At 41.3% G+C, this 23,943-nt stretch overlaps 1 protein-coding gene across 3 annotated transcripts in view; it reads right to left on the bottom strand.

The window, feature by feature from the left end:
• Positions 1-23,943, bottom strand: part of LOC130356545 (ras-related protein Rab-44-like) — an 87,827-nt gene that overhangs the window by 6,311 nt on the left and 57,573 nt on the right. For all 3 annotated transcript variants that reach the window (XM_056558231.1, XM_056558233.1, XM_056558232.1), the window contains exons 11-14: positions 17,530-18,092; positions 12,781-12,862; positions 9,626-9,740; positions 7,819-7,920 (exon numbers count right to left, since the gene is read on the bottom strand). In XM_056558231.1, coding sequence (XP_056414206.1) covers positions 7,819-7,920; positions 9,626-9,740; positions 12,781-12,862; positions 17,530-18,092 — 862 coding nt within the window. The remainder of the gene's footprint in view (positions 1-7,818; positions 7,921-9,625; positions 9,741-12,780; positions 12,863-17,529; positions 18,093-23,943) is intronic.

Raw genomic sequence — 23,943 nt, 5'->3', positions numbered from 1 at the left:
TGATTTAATGCTGCCACTTGTTCTGAGAGGTGGCCAAAGAGGTCTGCTAGTCAGGGATTCAGCCAGCACTCACCGTGCAAAAGACATGAAGAACTTCCTTGCAGAGAGAAGAATAGATCAAGTAATGATTCCCGCAGGAATTACTGCTTATCTCCAAACTCTTGATATTGCAATAAACAAACATTTCAAGGACCATTTGCGCATGGAAATCAATGAATACACTGAAAATAGATTGGTCAGAAATCAATGTAGAAACTTTGTGAAGCCTAAACTGCTAGAGGTCGTGATATGGGTGAAGAATTCATGGGATAAAATCACTGACAGCTGTGTTGCCAAAGCACTACGAGCAGGCTACATGGACAAGAAGTACTCGTTTAAGGAGAGCTTTATTGCTTTACATGAGAGATTAGGCCCAATGGTTCAAAAGGAAATGGAGATGCAAGAAATTCAGGCTGGCAATCAGGGTTTGGAGAGTTATGATGATATTCCAGAAGAAGATGACATGATTGTAATTGAATAAATGTTGTTTACGGTAGGGAGAGCTACTGTACCATATATTGCTGTAAATGAGAGATTAGGACCAATGGTTCAAAGGAAAAGGAAGATGACTCTACCGGTATTTGAAGAAATGTTGTTTAAATGTTGTTTAAGTGTTGTTCAATGTACATACCGTAATAAATAAGCCCTACCCTGAAAATAAGCCCTAGTGTGTTTTTTGTGACTAAAATTAATATAAAACCCGGTCTTATTTTCGGAGAAACACGGTAGTATCTTTGCAATCACAAATACCCAAGATAGCTTGTTACTGAAAACGCTGATTCTGTGCATACAGCTCTACAGCATGCACAAGCCTTTTTATGAACTTAACATGTTAAGGACCCAGGGCGTACCTGTAGGTCCTGGGTCCGCTCCCATTCTACAACGCGGGGCCACGGCGTGTCCCCGCTTCATAGTGGGTGGGGCCCGGCCGGGACCCATGGCTAATAGCGTGCGGCATTGATCGTTGTGCCGCACGCTATTAACCCTTTAGACGCGGCGTTCAAAGTTGAACGCCACGACTAAAGTGAAAGTGAAACCATGATGGTTAGCTCAGGGAGCTGTTCGGTATCGCCGCGGCGAAATTGCAGCATCCCGAACAGCTTACAAGACAGCTGGAGGATCCCTACCTGCCTCCTCGCTGTCCGATCGTCGAATGACTGCTCAGTGCCTGAGAACCAGGCATGAGCAGTCAAGCGGCAGAATCATCGATCAGTGGTTTCTTCTGAGAAACCACTGATCAATGTAAAAGATCAGTGTGTGCAGTGTTATAGGTCCCTATGGGAGCTATAACACTGCAAAAAAAAAGTGAATAAAGATCATTTAACCTCTCACCTAATAAAAGTTTGAATCACTGCCCTTTGCCCATTTAAATAAAAAAACTGTGTAAATAAAAATAAAAATAAACATATGTGGCATTGCCACGTGCGGAAATGTCCGAATTATAAAAATATATTGTTAATTAAACCGCACGGTCAATGGCGTACGCGCAAAAAAATTCCAAAGTCCAAAATAGTGTATTTTTGGTCACTTTTTATATCATGAAAAAATTTATAAAAAAGCGATCAATAAGTCCTATCAATACAAAAATGGCACCGCTATAAACTTCAGATCTCGGCGCAAAAAATGAGCCCTCATACCATACACAATAAAATCAGAAGATGACAATTTTAAACATATACATTTTCCTGCATGTAGTTATGATTTTTTCCACAAGTACGACAAAATCAAACCTACATAAGTAGGGTATCATTTTAATCGTATGGACCTACAGAATAAAGAGAAGGTGAAAAATGTACTGTGTAGAAACGGAAGCCCCCAAAATTTACAAAATGGCTTTTTTTTTCCAAATTTGTCTCACATTGAATTTTATTCCTTTTCGCCATAGATTTTTGGGTAAAATGACTGACGTCATTACAAAGTAGAATTGGTGGCACAAAAAATAAGCCATCATATGGATATTTAGCTGCAAAATTGAAAGAGTTATTATTTTTTAAAGGTAAGGAGGGAAAAATGAAAATGCAAAAACGGAAAAACCCCGGGTCCTTAAGGGGTTAAAGGGGTACTTCGGTGGAAAACAACTGGTGCCAGAAAGTTAAACAGTTTTGTAAATGACTTCTGTTAACAAATCTTAACCCTTCCAGTATTTATCAGTTACTTAATGCTCCAGAAGTGGTATTGTTATTTTCTGCCTTACCACAGTGCTCTCTGCTGACACTTCTGTCCATGTAAGGAACTGTGCAGAGCAAGATAGGTTTACTATAGGGATTTCTCCTACTCTGGACAGTTCCTGACATGGACAGAGGTGTCAGCGGGGAGCACTGTGGTCAGACGAGAAATAACAACTCAACTTCCTGTGGAGCACACAGTGGCTGATAAGTACGGGAAGTATTAATATTTTTTAATTGAAGTAAGTTACAAATTTGTTTAACTTTCTGGAATCAATTGATTTGAATAAAATGTTTTCCACCAGAGAAACCCCTTAAGCTCTGGACATTAAAGCCCAAAGCACCCTGATTGTGACAAGGTAAATACAAAATTATTACAAAATATGGCATTATTCTCTGCACATTTGTGCTGCAATATTTTTTTACAAGAATACCTAATGCAAAATTACACCATGGTTTGGCTGATGCAAGAAATATGCACTCTATATATATATATAAAACTCAACGTGTGTGTATGTGTGTTTGTATGTATGTATGTGTGTAGGTATGGTCCGCAAAAACGTCAAAACGGCTAAAGATATTAACATGAAACTTGGCACACACGTTACTTATATGTCAACAACAAACATAGGATAGGTGATTTAACCCTTACTCACCCCCATTTTCCAGGGGCAGGGCTTATGTTTAAAGTCCCATACAACTCTATAGGAAATATATGTTACTGCATAACTTCCAAACGGCTGGAGATATATTTTGATAATACTTGGTCACATGTTACTTGTATGTCCACTTAAAATATAGGATAGTTAATTTAACCCTTAACCACCCCCATTTGTGAGTGTCGGGGTTTTTGTTTAAAGTCCCATGAAAATCAATGGGAAATGTATGTTCTCACATAACTTCTGTAAGGCTGGAATTATTTCAATACCTGGTGCACATATTACGGGTCGGGATAGGAGGTCGAGTTAGGAGTTCAGGATTTGAGGACGGGATTTGAGAATGGGATGGGAGGTCGGGATATGAGAACGGGATAGGAGGATGGGATAGGAGGTCGGGAGAGGAGGTCGAGATAGGAGGACGGGATAGGAGGATGGGAATGGAGGTTGGGGTAGGAGGTCGGGATAGGAGGTCGAGATAGGAGGACAGGATAGGAGGTCGGGATAGGAGGTCGGGATAGGAGGTCGGGATATAAGGTCGAGATAGGAGGTCGAGATAGGAGGTCGAGATAGGAGGTCGGGATATGAGGTCGGGATATGAGGACAGGATAGGAGGTTGAGATAGGAGGACGGGATAAGAGGTCGGGATAGGAAGTCGGGATAGGAGGAGGGGATAGGAGGATGGGATAGGAGGTCGAGTTAGGAGGTCAGGATATGAGGACAGGATAGGAGGACAGGATAGAAGGACAGGATAGGAGGACGGGATAGGAGGTCGGGATAGGAGGGTGGGATAGGAGGTCGAGTTAGGAGGTCAGGATATGAGGGGGAGATAGGAGGACGGGATAGGAGGTCGGGATAGGAGGTAGAGATAGGAGGAGGGGATAGGAGGATGGGATAGGAGGTCGAGTTAGGAGGTCAGGATATGAGGACAGGATAGGAGGACGGGATAGGAGGTCGGGATAGGAGGTAGAGATAGGAGGTCAGGATAGGAGGACAGGATAGGAGGTTGAGATAGGAGGTCGGGGTAGGAGGACAGGATATGGGGTTGGGATATGACAACAATATATGGGGATTGGATATGAAGTCAAAAGCTTCCTCCTCTGTTGATTTTCCTCCCCAACAAGGATGAAGAAGGAAAAACCGGGCAACACCGGGTACTCAGCTAGTATATTATGCAATGAGAAGGAAATGCAACCTAAGGAAGAGGAGGTACAAGCAAGATTTATTATCAAAATACTTTAGTACAGAGGTTGTTTATAAATGTGTGGTAGACCACCGGTGTATGGCGGGACCACGGGGTGTAGCGGTGAAGGTGGTGGGGCCAGATGGTATTAACCCCTGGAGCAAGATGTTGTTAACCCCTAGTGTTTGTGACACCAGGATGTGGTTGTATGGTCTAGGGCACCACCGACAACCGACCCAAAATGGCATATATTAAATGAGAGTCTAAATCAGGGTTTTGAAGCAACTGGAACTTTACTGAATAAGGCAGTATAACAGTTCTTACAGAAGACAGTATAACAGTTCTACCCAGAAGTGACCGGGACTGTTACGCCGAGCGCTCCGGGTCCCCGCTCCTCCCCGGAGCGCTCGCTACACTCTCGCTATTGCAGCGCACCGGTCAGATCCACTGACCCGGTGCGCTGCGATCCTGCCTCCAGCCGGGATGCGATTCGCGATGCGGGTGGCGCCCGCTCGCGATGCGCACCCCGGCTCCCGTACCTGACTCGCTCTCCGTCGGTCCTGTCCTGGCGCGCGCGGCCCCGCTCCCTAGGGCGCGCGCGCGCCGGGTCTCTGCGATTTAAAGGGCCACTGCGCCGCTGATTGGCGCAGTGGTTCTAATTAGTGTGTTCACCTGTGCACTCCCTATGTATACCTCACTTCCCCTGCACTCCCTCGCCGGATCTTGTTGCCATTGTGCCAGTGAAAGCGTTTCCTTGTGTGTTCCTAGCCTGTGTTCCAGACCTCCTGCCGTTGCCCCTGACTACGATCCTTGCTGCCTGCCCCGACCTTCTGCTACGTCCGACCTTGCTTCTGTCTACTCCCTTGTACCGCGCCTATCTTCAGCAGTCAGAGAGGTTGAGCCGTTGCTAGTGGATACGACCTGGTCACTACCGCCGCAGCAAGACCATCCCGCTTTGCGGCGGGCTCTGGTGAACTAGTGAACCAGTAGTGACTTAGAACCGGTCCACTAGCACGGTCCACGCCAATCCCTCTCTGGCACAGAGGATCCACCTTCTGCCAGCCGGCATCGTGACAGGGACACAGGGAACCTCTCAGGCTTGGCTGGGCTTGTAGTAGTAATAATGATGATGCAGGCCACTGTGCTACTGTTATGACTTTGGTAGGGACAGTAGAGACTTGACTTGTAGACATAGAAGACTTACAGATTAGATGTGGCTGCAGACTTGTAGGCTTTGGCCTAGCTGGACTGGACTGAACTTGTACAGGATTTATGCTTGCTTCACTATCCAGGAACTAAGAGAGCTAGTGTGGAGACTACAGCCCCTTATATATCAGGGGCTGGACTAAAGCCCATTGGTAGCTGGTTGCCTGCGGTAACCTGTTCCACTGGAACTCTGGGTATCAGGTGATCACATATCACATGATTATATCACATGACCTTAGGAAGGTCCTATACAGTGTAAACATCCTAATAACCTTTGTACATCGTTTATATTCACTGTACAATACTTATAATAGATGTACATGAGTAATATACAATAATAATGACCTGGGGGGATCATGCAGGATAGCCCTGTGGACTTGAGGGACTTTACCTGAGGGGACTTTAGGAACTGTACAGAACCATGTTCTGTACCGGGACACAACAAATGTAATACATTATTTTAAGCTTTATTAAAATAATATAAAAAAAATAGTTAAAGATTTTTGTAAAACAAATTTACATATAAACACTGAGTATATTCTTTAGTAGAATACTAAATGGAGAATAGTAATTTATAATATATACAGTGGGGCAAAAAAGTATTTAGTCAGCCACCAATTGTGCAAGTTCTCCCACTTTAAAAGATGAGACAGGCCTGTCATTTTCATCATGGGTATACCTCAACTTTGACAGACATAATGAGAAAAAAAATCCATAAAATCACATTGTCTGATTTTTTAAGAATTTATTTGCAAATTATGGTGGAAAATAAGTATTTGGTCACCTACAAACAAGCAAGATTTCTGGCTCTCACAGATCTGTAACTTCTTCTTTAAAGGGGTTCTCCGGTGCTTAGACATCTTATCCCCTATCCAAAGGACCACAGGGCCGATGGCGTGTGAGGTCACGCCTCTGCCCCCGTGTGACGTCACGCTCCGCCCCTCAATGCAAGCCTATGGGAGGGGGCGTGACATCTATCACGCCCCCTCCCATAGACTTGCATTGAGGGGCGGAGCGTGATGTCACACAGGGGCGGAGGCGTGACGTCACATGCCGCCGGCCCTGTGGTCGTCGGTAATCAGACCCGGAGCGAACACGCTCCGGGGACTGATTACAAACGGGGTGCCGCGTGCAAGATCCCGGGGGTCCCCAGCGTCGGGACTCCTGTGATCAGGCATCTTATCCCCTATCCTTTGGATAGGTGATAAGATGTCTAAGCACCGGAGAACCCCTTTAAGAGTTTCCTCTGTCCTCCACTTGTTACCTGTATTAATGGCACCTGTTTGAACTTGTTATCAGTATAAAAGACACCTGTCCACAACCTCAAACAGTTACACTCCAAACTCCACTATGGCCAAGAACAAAGAGCTGTCGAAGGACACCAGAAACAAAATTGTAGACTGTACCAGGCTGGGAACAATGAATTTGCAATAGGCAAGCAGTTTGGTGTGAAGAAATCAACTGTGGGAGCAATTATTAGAAAATGGAAGACATACAAGACCACTGATAATCTCCCTTGATCTGGGGCTCCACGCAAGATCTCACTCCATGGTGTCACAATGATCACAAGAACGGTGAGCAAAAATCCCAGAACCCCCCGGGGGACCTAGTGAATGACTTGCAGAGAGCTGGGACCAAAGTAACAAAAGCTGCCATCAGTAACACACTAAGCCGCCAGGGACTCAAATCATGCAGTGCCAGACGTATCCCCCTGCTTTAGCCAGTACATGTCCGGGCCCATCTGAAGTTTGCCAGGGAGCATTTGGATGATCCAGAAGAGGATTGGGAGAATGTAAGATGGTCAGATGAAACCAAAGTAGAACTTTTTGGTAAAAACTCAACTCGTCATGTTTGGAGGAGAAAGAATGCTGAGTTGCATCCAAGGAACACCATACCTTCTGTGAAGCATGGGGTGGAAACATCATGCTTTGGGGATGTTTTTCTGCAAAGGGACCAGGACGAATGATCCGTGTAAAGAAAAGAATGAATGGGGCCATGTATCGTGAGATTTTGAGTGAAAACCTCCTTCCATCAGCTAGGTCACTGAAGATGAATCGTGGCTGGGTCTTTCAGCATGACAATGTTCTCAAACACACTGCCCTGGCAACGAAGGAGTGGCTTCATAAGAAGCATTTCAAGGTCCTGAAGTGGCCTGGCTAGTCTCCAGATCTCAACCCCATAGAAAACCTTTGGAGGGAGTTGAAAGTCCGTGTTGCCCACCGACAGCCCCAAAACATCACTGCTCTAGAGGAGATCTGCATGGAGGAAGGGGCCAAAATACCAGCAACAGTGTGTGAAAACCTTGTGAAGACTTACAGAAAATGTTTGACCTCAACAAAGGGTATATAACAAAGTATTGAGATGAACTTTTATTATTTCCACCATAATTTGCAAATACATTCTTTAAAAATCAGACAATTAGATTTTATAGATTTTTTTTTCTCATTATGTTTCTCATAGTTGAGGTATACCTATGATGAAAATTACAGGCCTCTCGCATCTTTTTAAGTGGGAGAACTTGCACAATTGGTGGCTGACTAAATACTTTTTTGTCCTAATATATCCATACCTGAGCCAACTTCTGTCCTTCATGGAATGTCACCTGTCTTTTAGCATCGCAGTCTATTTTATTGCCGAGAAGAAGAAGAATGACTTCATCCATTACTTTTTCCTATGAATGAAGAATGTAGGACAATGTCACTAGCCATAATGGTTTTAGTCACACGATTGATCAAATAGCCTTACTTGCTATGTTCCACAAGCGCCCTCCCAAGTTAACATATTCACAGCAAGTTATTTACTGCTCTGCTAGCCATGAGCTTTGGATAGTTGTCAGACAAATGTTCATTCAACTAACAGATTTTCCTCCAAACTCCACTACAAACATACACATTTGCTCAGGCAAGCGGGTATATTTTTTTTGTTGATAAACTGGTTAGCAGCTGATCTTTTTTAAGGCCGTATTTACATGATTTGTGCCTTTGAAACACATACATAGGTAAAATGTCAAAATTACTAGGCTGACATGTCCGTGCTTGGACATGCACAGGTCCCATCCATTTCAGTGTAGTCAGCTAGTGACTATGTTCAGGTCCTTTCCTGAGTGTATAAAAGCTTTGGCGTGGACTGAGAAATGTGGCCTGCAGCAATTTTCAGTCCAAGACAAAACTTGGATACGCTGGGAAAATTACCCGAATGTAGTCACTAGTTGACTACACTCGGGCCATTAAAATGAATAGGGCCCGTGCCTGTCCGAGCACAAACACACATTAGCATGTCACTTTGACATTTTCCCAACATATTCGTGTCTTGGAGGCACAAATTGTGTCCTTATTCTGGGGGGGGGGGGGGGTAGTTTGAAGCCCCAATGTATATTAAATAATTTGCCAGTCCTGCCAAAATTAGCACAAGGTTTCTAAATTATGAAATGATTGGCAAACAGATTGCTTTTTTATTTAAAAAAAAAAAGGCCTCTGAAATATGAAAGTAGCACGCTCATTGGTTGCTATGGGCATCTTCTCCACCTTTCTTTTGCACAGATTTTGATAAATCTCCCCCATTGTTCTTGGTTTTGATCAGAGTTATGTTTAACATACAACATTTGGTTCTTTTACCAGATAAAACAACCAGATAAACCAGGCAGGATATAAATATACAAACAGGGCAGGATATAGCTTACTAACATACAGTTCAGAAACTGGAATTAAGAAAAACAGCAATAAGTATACAGCAAAAATCAGGAGATGTGGGAGAGGAACAGATGAACTGAAAGTCAAACACTAAACAGATCAGGAAACATAGAACACTGTTCACACAGAACACAGAACAAAGAACACACTAAACTCCCCACTCCAAACATGGAGGGACATAAATACCAAAGCCAAATAGACTCCTAATCAGCGTGCCTAGAAGGAAACAGATATATAATACACGGAACACTAGACTGAGAAACCGATGATTCTGAACAGACTTCAGAGACTAAATACTGAGCACGGGTACAAGCACAAGACTCAAAGTGTGAACACCGACTAAGATATAATAATAATAGTAATACCAAAAGCCGACAGATGTACTAAGATCAAGCAGACTAAAATCTATATCATAAACAGGAATCAAACATGGTTAAAACAAAGATAATAAACAAATGGACATAGCAAAGGTGAATTATAAAAGTCATAGTCAGAGTAGAACTAATCAACAGACCCCAAAAACCAGCAGAGCTCAGTTTAAAACCACACCCAAGCTGTCATAGACTGAGAGCATTAACTCTTCCAACCCAAGGAAGAATAGCACAGAAAACTGTCCAGACACAAACCCAGTGTCTGAACAGACACCAAAACAGAAAAATACAAAAACGGACATTACAATAACCTTACCCGAATGCAGTTTAGCCAGTGGTGCACAGCAGTAAAAGTTTCCCTAGAAGTTACATCATACATGATCACCATACCATCTGCCTTTCTGAAAAACTGCTCTGTGATGCTGTAAAACCTGTCAGAAATGTAAATAATAGTTTTAAATATATCAAGTCTGATCATTTCCTATATAAATTTGAGAATTTATAACATAAAAAGTCATATAAAATATATTCAGTTTTAAGCAGTAGAAAAGAAGAAGCAATGAGGGACACTTCTGATTGGCTGAGTAGTTGATGAGCACTAGAGAACAGATAAGTGTCGGAGTGGTAAAAGGTAACATTTTCTTTTTTTTTTTTTTAAATACATACATCTAATAATATTTAAGCTGCAAAAAAAAAACTCAAAATGGCTGTAATCTGGCATAGCAGAAGAGTCAATAAGGCCATGTTCACATGTCGGAATCTCCGTGCCGGATTCTGCATTGGAATTCAGCACAGAGATTCTGCTGCAGCAGACTCCCGTTGAATTTACTGGGATTCTGCTGAACTGTGCACGTGGTAGAATTTCTGTGGCAGATGTTTCCTGCACAGAAATCCAAATTTCTGTGTCCACAGAAAAAATAAACACATTCATTCTTTCTGCGGACTCCGCACAAAATGCTTAACCATCTACATTCCGACGGTTTGCGGAATGTGCGGACATTCCGTAGTGTGAACATAGCCTAAAAGTACATTCCTCGAGTAAAATTTTACCAGATGTGCCATCACAGTGAATGGTATTTTATAAAATATTGTTCTTTAAATGCATTTTTTTAATCCACCTTGACAGTCGTAGTTTAGACAAAACATGTGCATGTATAAAATGCAAATTTTTTCCCACCAAAAGCTAAAAAAAAGTAATAAATGTGTTAATTTGTTTTACTCTGCTTAACAACATAGTTCACATTTATAACTTTGTCTAAACTAATTTGTACCAAAAGAGACCAGAAAACAGGTACAACCGTAAAGATAAATTTGTCAATACTTGTAAATACTTTGTAAATACTGTGATTATGGTTTTTTACAATATACAATACAGTATTAAGATTTCAACACTAGAGGGCAACAAACAAGATAAGGAAGCCATCTGGAGGGTGAACTGGATATTGTAGCTGCAATACTGAAGAATACAGGTGTATGTCAAAACAAATTCCCTACAGAGTACAAAGATACAGGAAAGGTGTAAATATAATGAAAAACACCAACATTAATAAAGAAACAAAAAAGTATTGAATACTACAGAAACATTGGAAATGTGTATAGAAAGATCACAAACTATATACTGTGAATAGTATGACATAGCTGAGCTGTAGGAAAGTGTAGTAAAAAAATACATGTCATAGAGATACAGGGTACAAGAAAAATACAAGAGAAACAATTACAGTGCATATAACAAAGCGGGAAATAATAAAATAACAAAATGATAAAAATAGGCATATATAGCAAAGGATTATAGTTATCATAAAATGTTTTAGTGAAGTGTAAAAAAAGAAGTATATTGTAAAATACATTTAAAAAATAGTAATGAAATAAAAAAATTACTACAAATACTACATAGAAACCTGTGTAGATTATAAGCATTATAAGATAACATCACTAGGTGGCTCAACAGCAGGTAGACTGGACATTCTAGCCGCAGGAAATGGCAAAAAAAATCATAATAAATTAAACTATTTTGGGTATGAAAGAAAAAACATACCATAAAAATCATAGAGATGTCGGCTTTATATATATATATATATATATATATATATATATATATATATATATAAGAAAAAAGAAAGATAGCCGGCACAACAGCCTAATACACGGGTGCACACTGCCATGGCATCAGAGTATACAAAAAAAGAGGATTGCAGCAGCACACATTGGTCAAAACGTGGTGGATGGGGGACACTTTTTGATCAAAAAGTGCGCTAAGAGCCTCAATTTTTTTGACCAATGTGTGCTGCTGCAATCCTCTTTTTTTGTATACTATATATATATATATATATATATATATATATATATATATGTAAACATCAGCACAAACAAGGAAAATGCTGAGAAATAGTAAATGAGTGTAGTTAGGGGTGAATATTTTATATAATATAAACCACCAGAAAGAATAAAACAAACATAATAAGACCTCATGATACAGATAGATAATATGGTGCCCATTATTTTATACCCCTGTATCGCCCGTCATTATGCACAGAGCGAACTCGCTCTGTGCAGTAATGACAGCGGGGTGCTGCAGCGGCAATCCCGGGGCTCCCCAGCAGCGGGACCATGGCGATCTGACATCTTATCCCCTATCCTTTGGATAGGGGATAAGATGTCTAGGGGCGGAGTACCCCTTTAAGAATAGCTGTATGCTTAGGTACTGTCTCAAGGCCATTTTTTTTCTCAGCTGGGATTACTTTGGGGTTTCAGTCAGTGGGAGAAAATATGCAAAATAGAGCCATGACTGTGTACTGCAATCTGTGAGCCTGTCTCCATCCAACAGAGGATACTCACTGTCCCTGAAAGGTAAATCAAGGCTTATCCCTCATGGCAACAGTTCAGTGCTGCATGCAATGTCTTCCCTGTTGTGCTGCTGCTGTTTCTTTCCATTTTGCTCACATAGTACCTTGCAAAACCAGTGCATCAGTATGCACTTCTCCTTTTGCTGTCTATTGTACTTCCAGCCTGTTCAGTCCAGTGCACTTTCACCAGTCATCGCATAGGAGAATGTGCTGTGCTATGATTGGCCAGACAAATAAAAAGGAAGTAACTAAGTGTGTGTATAATTGTCATGTAGTCCAGCTCTGGTATGTCCTCCTCAAATGTAGAGAATAAGATATAGCAATACACCATGGAAAGGACTCTTGTGGTCTCAATAACAGCAGTAAGAGCACCTAAATCACCTTGTCACTCAGGTTTTAATATATATATATATATATATATATATATATATATATATATATATGAAAGGTATTCATTAAGTAATTGTAGTCCATCAGCACCATTTCTATCTGTTGTAAAATTTAATCAGCGTGACATGAGACAGAAAATGCCTTACTTATCAAAAGTGGCTACAACAGCCAATGAGAGCTTGGCATTCATTTCTTAATAAATTCTGATGAAACAATCCTCTGGAAAATGTTTCCTTACCTCTCCTGTCCTGCAGTGTCCCACAGCTGTAAAGCATAATGTCTGTTGTCCACAATAAAGCTTTTTATACGATAATCTATTCCTACAATATAAGAACATTATATGAGAAATATTATAATACCTCAGTTCCATACATCTGAATGTGTTTATTTCTGCACATCCACTTTCATTACTGCACATATAGTACATAGTTTTCTGCCAACCCCTTTCAGATGTAGTCATAGAAATATCTACAAATCTTTATTATTAGGCTGGAACCTTTTGCTGTACACTTTCGATACAACTTGTTAACCAAAACACATTAATAACAAGTAAAAAAATTTTTATTTGAGCAAGACTACTCATACAAATAATATGATTACACAGCCATTGACAGTGTATATCTTATAAGAGCAAACTTCCACTATAGTGTGTGTGGTCATTCATACATACTCTGTATGTAGATTCTATCATCACTCTATGGCCATTATCGCAGGTTTACGAATGTGATGTAAGTTGATCTAAAAATATACAGTCGTTTTTATGAACTGTAGTATGAACTACACTTGTGAGTGCTGCATCACAGCTTCCTTACATATCGGAAAATCCCAGAACACAAAGCGTCATTTCCTTTTCGTCAAAGAGGAAGTAGGGGTTTTGTTTTTACGCGGTACACAGTGTTCTCTACGCTGTCTTTTTAACTGGAACCCAAGTTGGTGACTGACATCTGCTGTGGGTGTGTGAATGTGGGATCTTAGATTAGGACAGTAGACTGTCCCGTTACTGAGTTGCATTAAAGTACAATATACAACCAGTAGTTACTCACAAATACTCCTTTAAATGTGGTTTCTACCCTAATATTGCAGATATTTTTTTTTGATAAGTTTCATTTTAACACCATGTTGTTTTAAAGTCCAAAATTTATCGAATGTCTTTATAGAGGTCAGAAATTAGCTTTGGATTTTGATATTTATGTTGAATAATAGGAATGGAAGCTCTCAGAAAATTGAAGCTCTGTGCACTGTTAGGAAAATGTACAATGTAAACTTAATTTTGGACCTATTAAAAAACAAGAAAAATAAAATAATATTTAAAAGGGCATTGTCACTTTAACCTCTTAAATTTTTCAAATCTGCACTTTATGCATTAAAAGAAAACTGTCAGCTTTCTCCCCCCACATTAACCAGCCATACTGACTGGTGGTGCAGGGGACGCTGATCAGTTTGATGCTTACCGTGCCCGGATCTGCCGCACCGTTCGGCCGTAACCTTCTATTTTCGGTATATGCTAATGAGGTGCTAACTGGAACCTGCCAGGCTAACTGGCACTCTGATGTCAGTGCCGCCTGCCGCAGTGCCACCCAGCTCATCCATATTCCTCCCCTCTCTCTTCTTACAGAGCGGGGGGAGAGGGGAGGAATATGGATGAGCCGGGTGGTGCTGCGGCAGGCGGCACTGACGTCAGAGTGCCAGATAGCCCGGCAGGTGCCAGTTAGCACCTCATTAGCATATACCGAAAATAGAATATTATGGCCAAATGGCGCGGCGGATCCAGGCACGGTAAGCATCAAACTGATCAGCGTCCCCTGCACCACCAGTCAGTACCGCTGGTTAGTGCGGTGGGAAGAAAGCTGACAGTTTTCCTTTAATAACTCTGGGATGCTTTTACTTATCATTATGATTCTGAGATAGTTTTTTTCATGACATATTCCACTTTAAATGGGCATTGTAAGATATAAAAACTTTTTATATGTTGTAATACACTTCTTTAAAAAATGTTCACATTTTATTAAAGAAAACTGCCTCTGAAAAGCCCACCATTTGGGGTCCCCATACCTCCTAGGACACTGATGAGTCCTACAGTGTTTTTTTTTTGTGGGATCTGACAGGTACACTTTAACCTGTTAAGGACCCTTGACATAACGTTACATCACGTCACCCTGGGTCTTAAGGACCCATGACGTACAGTTACGTCATGGGCAGTTCCGGTCCCCGCCGTGCACCGGGCGGGGATCGGACCGGGATGCCTGCTGGAATCATTCAGCAGGCATCCCGGCACATCGCCGAGGGAGGTCATGAGCCCCCCCCCCCCCCCATGTGGGCGATCGCAGAAAATCGCATGTCAATTCAGACATGCGATTTTCTGCTATTCCGGGCTGATCGGGTCTCTGGTGACCCGATCACCAGGAAAATAGGGATGACCTGAGCTGTCAGTTACAGCCCTGATCATCCTGAGGGATAGGAGCGAGGTCACAGTGCTGTAATCTCCTCCTATCCCTGCCATTAGTCAGAAATGAATTCTGACCAATGGCAGGGCAGGATAGTGGGTTGCCATGGAAACCCCCGTTCTGCCCACCCATGGATGTCGGGCAGAATGGGGGGAGAAGATGGAGGCCGGTGCCTGGAAAGAAGATGCGTGGGGACCGAAGATCATTGGAGACATCAGCGGAGATCAGCGGCGCAGGTAGGGAAGCGACGGTGGGGGAGGGGAAGGAAAGTTGCAGTAAAGCGATCTTTACTGTGGCAACCACTAGGAAGGCCGAACTGCAACTCCCAGCATGCCCAGACAGCCAAAGGCGGTCTGGGCATGCTGGGAGTTTTAGTTTTGCAACATCTGGAGGGTCACAGTTTGGGGACCACTGTTACAGTGGTGCCCAAACTGTAGCCCTCCAGATGTTGCCAAACTACAACTCTCAGCATGCCTAGACTGCCCAGGCATGCTGGGAGTTGTAGTTCTGTAACATCTGTCCCTTCAGATTTAGCAATTTTCATGAAATTTTTGAAAATTGCGGCTCTACTTTGAAGCCCTCAAATTTTTTCAAAAAGTAAAGATGTGTCCATTTTATGATGCCAACATAAAGTAGACATATTGTATTTGTGAATAAAAATAAAAATTTATTTGGAATATCCATTTTCTTTACAAGCAGAGAGCTTCAAAGTTAAAAAAAATGCTAAATTTTCAACATTTTCATGAAATTTGGGGATTTTTCAACAAAAAAGAATGCAAGTAACGACGAAAATTTACCACCAAAATAAAGTAGAATATGTCACAAAAAAACGATCTCAGAATCAGAATATTCGGTAAAAGCATTTTAGAGATATTAATTCTTAAAGTGACAGTGGTCAGATGTGCAAAAAATGGCCGGGTCCTACAGTAAAAATTGGCTGGGTCCTTAAGGGGTTAAGATAGCGGTAGATTTTTCTCGATATTTGCATAATTTCTTTGTGAAAATTCCAAAATTTCATGACAAAAGGACAAATTTTTCTAAATTTGAAATGCTCTGCTTGTAGGGATACGGTCATGCCAAATAGATTTTGAATTTTTCATAAGAATTTGAAAATCTGAATTTTTCAGGGACCAGTTCAGTTTGACGTAGATTTCAGGGGCTTTCATGTTAGAAATCCCTCATGAATTACCCCATTATAAAAAACTTCACCCCTCAAACTATTCAGCAGGGTATTCAGAAAATGTGTTAACCCTTTAGGTGTTTCACAGGAATAGCAGCAAAGCGGAGATGAAAAATGTTTTACACTGACATGTTGTTGTAGCCCCTAATTTTTAAGGGGTAAAATTAGAAAAAAAAAACTTAAAATTTTTAACCCTATTTCTCCACAATACAGAAAAAACCCATATGTGGACATAAAGTGCCATGCAGTCACATAAAAGAGCTAAGAAGGGAAGGAGCAACATTTGGCTTTGGAGGGAATTGGTCTGGAAACGTTTTTGGGGGCTATGTCACATTTATAATGCCCCTATGGTGCCAGGACAGTGGAAACCCCCCTGATATGACACCATTTTCACAGACCACTGTTCCAAAAATCTGTCAGACACCTGTGGGGTGTAAATGCTTACTGCATCCCTTGTTAGATTTCTTGAGGGGTGTAGTTTCCAAAATAGTGTCACATGTTTATTTTTTTGTGTTTATGTCATAACCGCTGCAACTATAAGCCATTCTAATGCAAATCGCCAATTTAGGCCTGAAATGTACATAGTGCTTTCTCACTCCTGAGCCATGTTATGTACCTGCCAGAGCACTTTATGCTACATATAGGGTATTTCTGTACTCGGTGGAAATTGTGTTACAAATTTTGGGGGTCTTTTTCTCCTTTTACCTCTTGTGAAAATGAAAAGTATGGGGCAACACCAGCATGTTAGTGAGAGAGCGTCATGTGCATTTGAGGCCTAAATTATGAAAGTGCATAGGAGCGGACTCTGATACAAGCATGGTGTTTGCCCCCTCCACAAGAAATTCCCTATGGCAGTGTTTCCCAAACAGGATGCCTTCAGCTGTTGCAAAATTATAACTCCCAGCATGCCTAGACAGTCAATGGGTGTCCGGGCATGCTGGGAGTTTTTATTTTGCAACAGCTAGAGGCTTCGTTAAGGAAACACTGCCATACAAGCCGTTTAAAAATTTGTTATGGGGAGCTCCAGATCTGCAGTCACTATTCTGCAGAGCTGCAGTCACTATTCTGCTCTTATATCATGTCTTATACTTTAGTTACCTCTAGATCTGCTCTTACATCGTTTCTTATACTCTAGTCACCTTTAGAGCTGCAGTCAATACTTTGCAATTCTGGGACCCCATAGGCATCCATAGGGTGTGTTCACACGTGTGTATTTTTTTTGTAGATCTGCTAAAGCAAATCTGCAGCACTCTGCGCTGCCCGCTCTTGGAACCTCTGCCAGGAATATTTCCGAACAGAGATTCTATAGTTTAAATGCACCCTTATTGTACCCTGTAGGGAAACAACAACCTTTCCTTCTTACCTACTGTAGCAGAGGTCTCCCTGTTGTAGGAACCTTCATGTACTTGACGTAGAAAAGAAGTTTTTCCAACATGTGAGTTTCCGACAAACATTATTTTATAAACATGTTCTGGGTCTGCTTGGAATCCATCAAGATGATTTGGTAGGTTTGACTTTTGTTCTGCAGAGAAATTTTCCCTTTTGATTATTTCCTGAAGATCAGAATATTGGTCAATGTTTTTACTTTCAAAATCAATGTTTTTTTGGATCATTCTTGTCTCTGAAGCTATATCTATCTTCTTTATGTCTTGGTAGGTTGTTTTGTTTATTTGCAAAGAAATCTCTGGATGTTCTTTTTTAGTGTAATCATCAAAAGCAAGTGGATCTGGTCTAGAGAGATAAATATGAACAGAGTCTTCGGCTTCTCTACCGACGTCTGTGGTTGGCTTTTCTTCCATTATACCTTCTTGAAGTAGTTTGGAGTGTTTAAGCAAACACTCTTGTATTGGGTCTTCTTCTATTGAAATGACTCTTGATCTTGAACTTTTAAAGTCATTATCAGACGTTACTGTATTTAGTTTCTCACTAAAATGGAATAGTCAGTAAACAGTATGAGGTCACAACACTATTAGCAATAATATATTCATTCTATGTAATGTCTACTATTAATTTGATTACATTAGACAAATAATGACATTTCTGTTATGTCCCTGTGAGCCCTGGGAATCAATAGGGTAGTCCTTGGCACACAAGGCTAAATGTTATTTATTTATCTCTTTAAATAGTTGTAAATTATAAATTGATATTTTAGCTAAAATGATATATATTTTTTAAATGAATTTAAATATTCTTCTACTTGAATCAAGGTTTATAACATAACATTATTGAAATTCGGAGCCTGGTACTTTCTCAGGAACTTCTGATATCTTAAAAATGCCACGAAGCGAACACAGCAAGGCCTGTATGGACAGACACTCAATGAAGCCATGGTAACTCCATGTACTGCTGTATAGTGTCTCCACAAGGCACATCATTAAGGAGTTTCAATGGGAAAATATATCCCTAATCCAGTGTACCATGACACAATCTGTTTCTGTCTGAATCACACAGGATCTGACTAAATTCCTTTTCCATTCCTTTTTTTTAATGAGAGAGGGAAAGAGAGTAAAATCAAGGCTTCACTCTCATCACTCTTAAAGATCAGGTCAGCTGTCCCTTGTGTGGATAGCAGTGGATGTATTCATGCAGCAGGGATCCAAGGAGCACTCTGAACCCACTGGCAACTGCCACTTAAAGGCGTACTCCACCCCTAGACACCTTATCGGCTATTCAAAATAAAGGGGATAAGATATCTGATCTAGCGGCGGGATCCCTGCAATCTCTGCTGCGGCACCCCAGTCATCCGGTGCACAGAGTGATCTTCACTTCATGCTGGATGACTAGCGATGTGGCACCGGAGGCTCGTGACGTCTCGGCCATGCCCCCCTTGGGACGTCATGTCCTCGCTCTCAATGCAAGTCCACGGGAGGGGGGCATGACGGCTGCCACGCCCCCTACCATAGACTTGCATTGAGGGGTCGTGACGTGACGTCACAAGGGGGCGTGGCAGTGACGTCATGAGCCTCCAGAGCTGCAGGGAGATCGCGGAGAGTCCCAGCGGCAAGCCATCAGACATCTTATCTCCTATTCTTTGAATAGGGGATAAGATGTCTAGGGGCAGAGTGCTCCTTTAAGATGCTGTAATGGCATGATTGCCAATGTTCGTCATTGACTGTGAATGTTGGCTGTTAATAGCAGCCGTCACTCATGTTCTGTGTTCGCATTAAGGTGTAAATCATTATGATGCACATTAACATTATAGAGCAGTAAGGGGTAAATCTAACAAAATCATACAGGTTTATAAAAAAAATATATGAAAAAAAAAACAACAGGTATGTTTTAAATGAATATGCTTGTGTTCATAAGCCCTTGAAGTTTGTGTTCTGTAAAGAATAAACATTGATGGAGGTCCAGTAAAAAGCTTAAAAAAGGGCCCGTGGCAATCCAGCAGAAGCCATGATACCTCAATTCTACAGTATCTTCAAAGGAAGTACAGCTCTCAATTTTTGTAAATATTTAATTACATTTGTTCATATAACAACAATAAAGAAATTACCCTCTGCTACAATGTAAAGTAGTGAGTGCACTGCCTGTATAACAATGTTTAATGTTGTGTGCCCTCAAAATAACTCACCACACAACCATTAATGCCTAAACCTTGGCATTAGCCATATTTCTTTCCCTGTGCCATGGTACTCATTAGTGTTACAACATATCAGGTGTGAAACGGGAGCAGGTCTCTTAAATCTGGTTTTATTGCTCTCAGGCTTTTTTAATACTGATCACTGGAAGTTCAACATGGTACCTCATGGCTAAGAACTCTCTGAGGATCTATATAAAAATGGCCTAGGCTATAAGAAGATTGCCAAGACCCTTATACTGAGCTGCAGTACGGTGGCCAAAATCATTAATCGGTTTCACAGGACTGGTTCCACTCAGAACAGGCCTTGCCATGGGCGACTAAAGAAGTTAACTGCACATGCTCAGCGTCATATCCAGAGGTTGTCTTTGGGAAATAGACGTATGAGTGCTTTCAGCATGGCTGTCCTCTCAGAAAAGCCTCTTCTAAAAATGATGCACAAGAAATCCTGCAATCAGATTGCTGAAGACAAGCAGACTATTACTGAAACCATGCCCTGTGGTTTGATGAGACTAAGATTAACTTTTTTGCTTAGATGGTGCCAAGCGTGTGTGGTAGCAACCAGGTGAGTGGTACAAAAATAAGTGTGGTGGTGGGAGTATCATGGTCTGGGGCTGCATAAGTGCGGTTGGCACTGGGGAGCTACAGTTCATTGAGGGAAGACTGAATGCCAACATGTACCGTGACTTACGGAAGCAGGGCATCATCCCCTCACTTCAGAGAATGGGATGCAGGGCAGTATTCCAACATGATAACAACCCCAAACACACCTCTAAGAGGACAGATCCAAGTCACAAGAAAGAGCCTGGCACTGCTGCTAACATAGGCATTTACTAGCTCTCATGTACCGGTTCCACCTCGTGGCATACGTTACAGTGGTGCAATCCTCACAAAGCATGTGGCAAATACGTAGCAGGAAGGTAGAAATGGATGCACTCACCCGTCTTGGCTTGCTTGACAAAGTTTATTCACAAAACAGCATGTAAAGTACAGCGGGTAGAAGCAGTGGATCGGCCTCGCAGTGACAGACTATTTCCTGCACCCAAGTGCACTTCCTCGGGCAGCCCAAGTGCGCTTGGGCACAGGAAACAGTCTGTCGCTGCGAGGCCGCTCCTCTGCTTCTCTCTGCTGTACTGTTTTGTGAATAAACTTTGTCAAGCAAGCCCAGATGGGTGCTTCCTGCTACGTATACACCTCCAAGAAGACCACTGCCTTGCAAAAGAAGCTGAGGGTAAAGGTGATGGTCTGGCCAAGCATGTGTTAAGACCTATACCCTATTGAGCATCTTTGGTGCATCCTTAAACGGGAGGTGGAGGAGTGTAAGGTCTCTAACATCCACCAGCTCCGTTATGTCATCATGGAGGAGTGGAAGAGGACTCCAGTGGCAATCTGTGAAGTCCAAAAGGCATAAGGCAGTGCTGGGAAATAATAAAGGCCACACAAAAAATGGCACTTTGGGCCCAATTAGGACATTTCCACTTAGGGGTGTATTCACTTTTGTTACCAAGTTTTTGATATTAATGGTTGTGTGTTGAGTTATTTTGAGGGGCCACAACATTAAACACTGTTATACAGACTGTGCACTCACTACTATACATGGTAGCAAAGTTACTTTTCTTCAGTGTTGTCACATGAAAAGATTTAATAAAAATATTTACAAAAATGTGAGGGCTTCTGTGAGATACTGTATATACAGGAATAGATGTTTGTCCATATTACAGTATGGCCCATTCAAATGTAAACAGTTGATTTCATCATTGTATTTATTGGTGAGGATAGACTATCTATGTTTAAGTCTAGAAAACCCCTTTAGGAACAGATATACATTTTCTTAAGCAATGCTTCCTTTTCCAATAGGATCCAAAGTGAATTTTATGAGAATCCAAGCACAACATAGTTTTGATCCATTTATTTTCTCTAATATTGACTAGAAAAATCCTACAATAATCAGTAGTCAGTATTTTATTCAATATTCTTCAGAGCATTAACCTGTACCTTCCACTGCTCTTTTTTGGGTAGAAAATAAATACAGATCTATTGTCTAGAGAAGTAAAACAATCCCTGACAATTATGTTAGTCCTGCCGCACCCTTTAAAACTCTTCTTCAAAGCCTTCAATTAATTACAATTGCTTTAAAGTCGTATTTACTTTGAAGAAGCTGTGGTACAAGAGGGTGGGGCATATACACTATAATGCTTGGGTTCATGGATATGTTTTTATTTTTTTTTCACACAATTGTGAAACCAAAAAATCAAAGCAATCCCAAAACATATAATGCGTCAGGATATAAAATGGCTTACTCAGCCATTTTTGGCTGAAATGCTTTATTGATGTCCTGGTATCGACTTCAGCTACTTGAATAGCAGGGTTTATGTATAGATAGACTGTTTGGCTAGAGGGACAATTTCTTTGAAGAATGTAGCTAACCTGAAGTAAAAATATAATCATTGGTATCTTCATGCTGTAATTTTAAGGCTGGTGCAATACAGTCAAATCCAAAGCAGTTAATAATTTACTATGAAGGTTTTTTTTAACCTTTTGTAAAATTCTGTTGCATTGTCAATATATTTGAGAGCAGTCATATGACTTGCCTAACACAAGTAAACTATGGATGGTGAAACACTTTATTTTGGCCGGCTGATACAATGGTTTGTGGGCATAAAAGGTTTAATCTAGATGGCATAACATGCTTGTTTTTCCAATTCTTGAACCAACCAAGAGGGCTACAAGAAGGGGCAACCAGTTTAAAGTGCAGTAACTATAGAGGGGAAGGGGTGGGTATCATGGGGTTGCATTGAATTAGAGTCAAGTGGCCACACCTAAACATGCCGGCATAGAAGGGATGGGGGTGAAGAACACTAGAAGTAAGTGGAAAGGAGGAAAGGTAACAAGAAGCATTTTAAATAATGATTTCATATCCAGCTATCTGGCTGAACTTGAGGAACCAAGGTTGGTTTGGGGGAACATTCTAAAATCCTTACCATGGGCATGGGCAGAAAGTTGGCTCAGTACAGGTAGTATGGTCGTTCAGTGGTTAGTACTGTTACCTTACAGCTTATCTAGCCACTGCCAACCAACTTACAGTAGTTATACTGTACACGATCAGCATGAGCCAGCCCAATGTTTGTGAAACTTATTGATAGAATATATTTTTTAACTAATGCTTGATCTGTATGGCTGTAGTCTGATCTGAGGTGGAATCAAAACCCATAAAAAAAAACTCCAAAAAATACTTTGGGAGATTTTCCAGCATTCTCCTGAAAGGTTCCATTGTTTGCTGGCATCGGCCACATGAGATCATGCTGGCTATTGTATGTTTCCCATATAATGACACCTGCCTCTGTTTTGACCGCTCTGCTACCTCACAAACACTGCCTGCTACCTAAAGTATTGAAGTAAACCATGCCTACTAAAGAGTTCATGAATCTTGGGTGTCTTCACTACTGTGTCACTCTTATTAAAGGAAAACTGTCATAAGTGTAACCGCACTAACTTGTTGGTACAGGCTGCTAGTGCGGGTGACACTGATGATAACGATAATTATCTGTCCCAGATTGGTGGTCTCGTTCTCCTGTTATCTTCCTCGTTTGAGTGGCAGGCCGGGGGCACGCATAGAGCTTTCTGATGTCCCCGCTGCTGCTTCTCTGCTGGTCCTCGCTGCAAGGAGGCTTGGGGAAAAAGCTGTGACATCATGAAGCTTAGCTTGTGCCAAATGCTGAAGATAACAGCAGAACAGGAACACCAATCGGGGACAGGTAAACATCCTTACCATCTGTGTCACCCACACTACCTGTCTGTACCAACAGGTAAGTGCCGCTGACACTGAGGACAGTTTTCCTTTAAAAGCATACTGATATTAAAATCCTACAAAAAACAGGATTACAGGGGTTCTTAGGAGTTCTCCCGGATTAGGAAAATATATATATGTTTTCAGAAACAGAGCCATGTCTGTCCATAGACTGTGCTGTGTTGCTATTGCAGTTCAGCACATTTCACAAAAATATGTAAGGGGTTCGAGCTGCAATACCAGCCATGGGCACACGTTTCTTATAAAAAAAAAAAAATCTCAATTTAAACAGTTTTCCATTCTGACATTTCCATTAGCTGAAAGCATGACATTGATGGATTACATTTTTTTAAAATATCCGTAAGGATTTGGGATTACCTAAAAAAAAAAAATTGTCTGCAATATTTTAT

The sequence above is a fragment of the Hyla sarda genome, chromosome 2, assembly GCF_029499605.1.
Source record: "Hyla sarda isolate aHylSar1 chromosome 2, aHylSar1.hap1, whole genome shotgun sequence".
Lineage (NCBI taxonomy): Eukaryota > Metazoa > Chordata > Amphibia > Anura > Hylidae > Hyla > Hyla sarda.
This window is presented reverse-complemented; position numbering and strand designations above follow the sequence as displayed.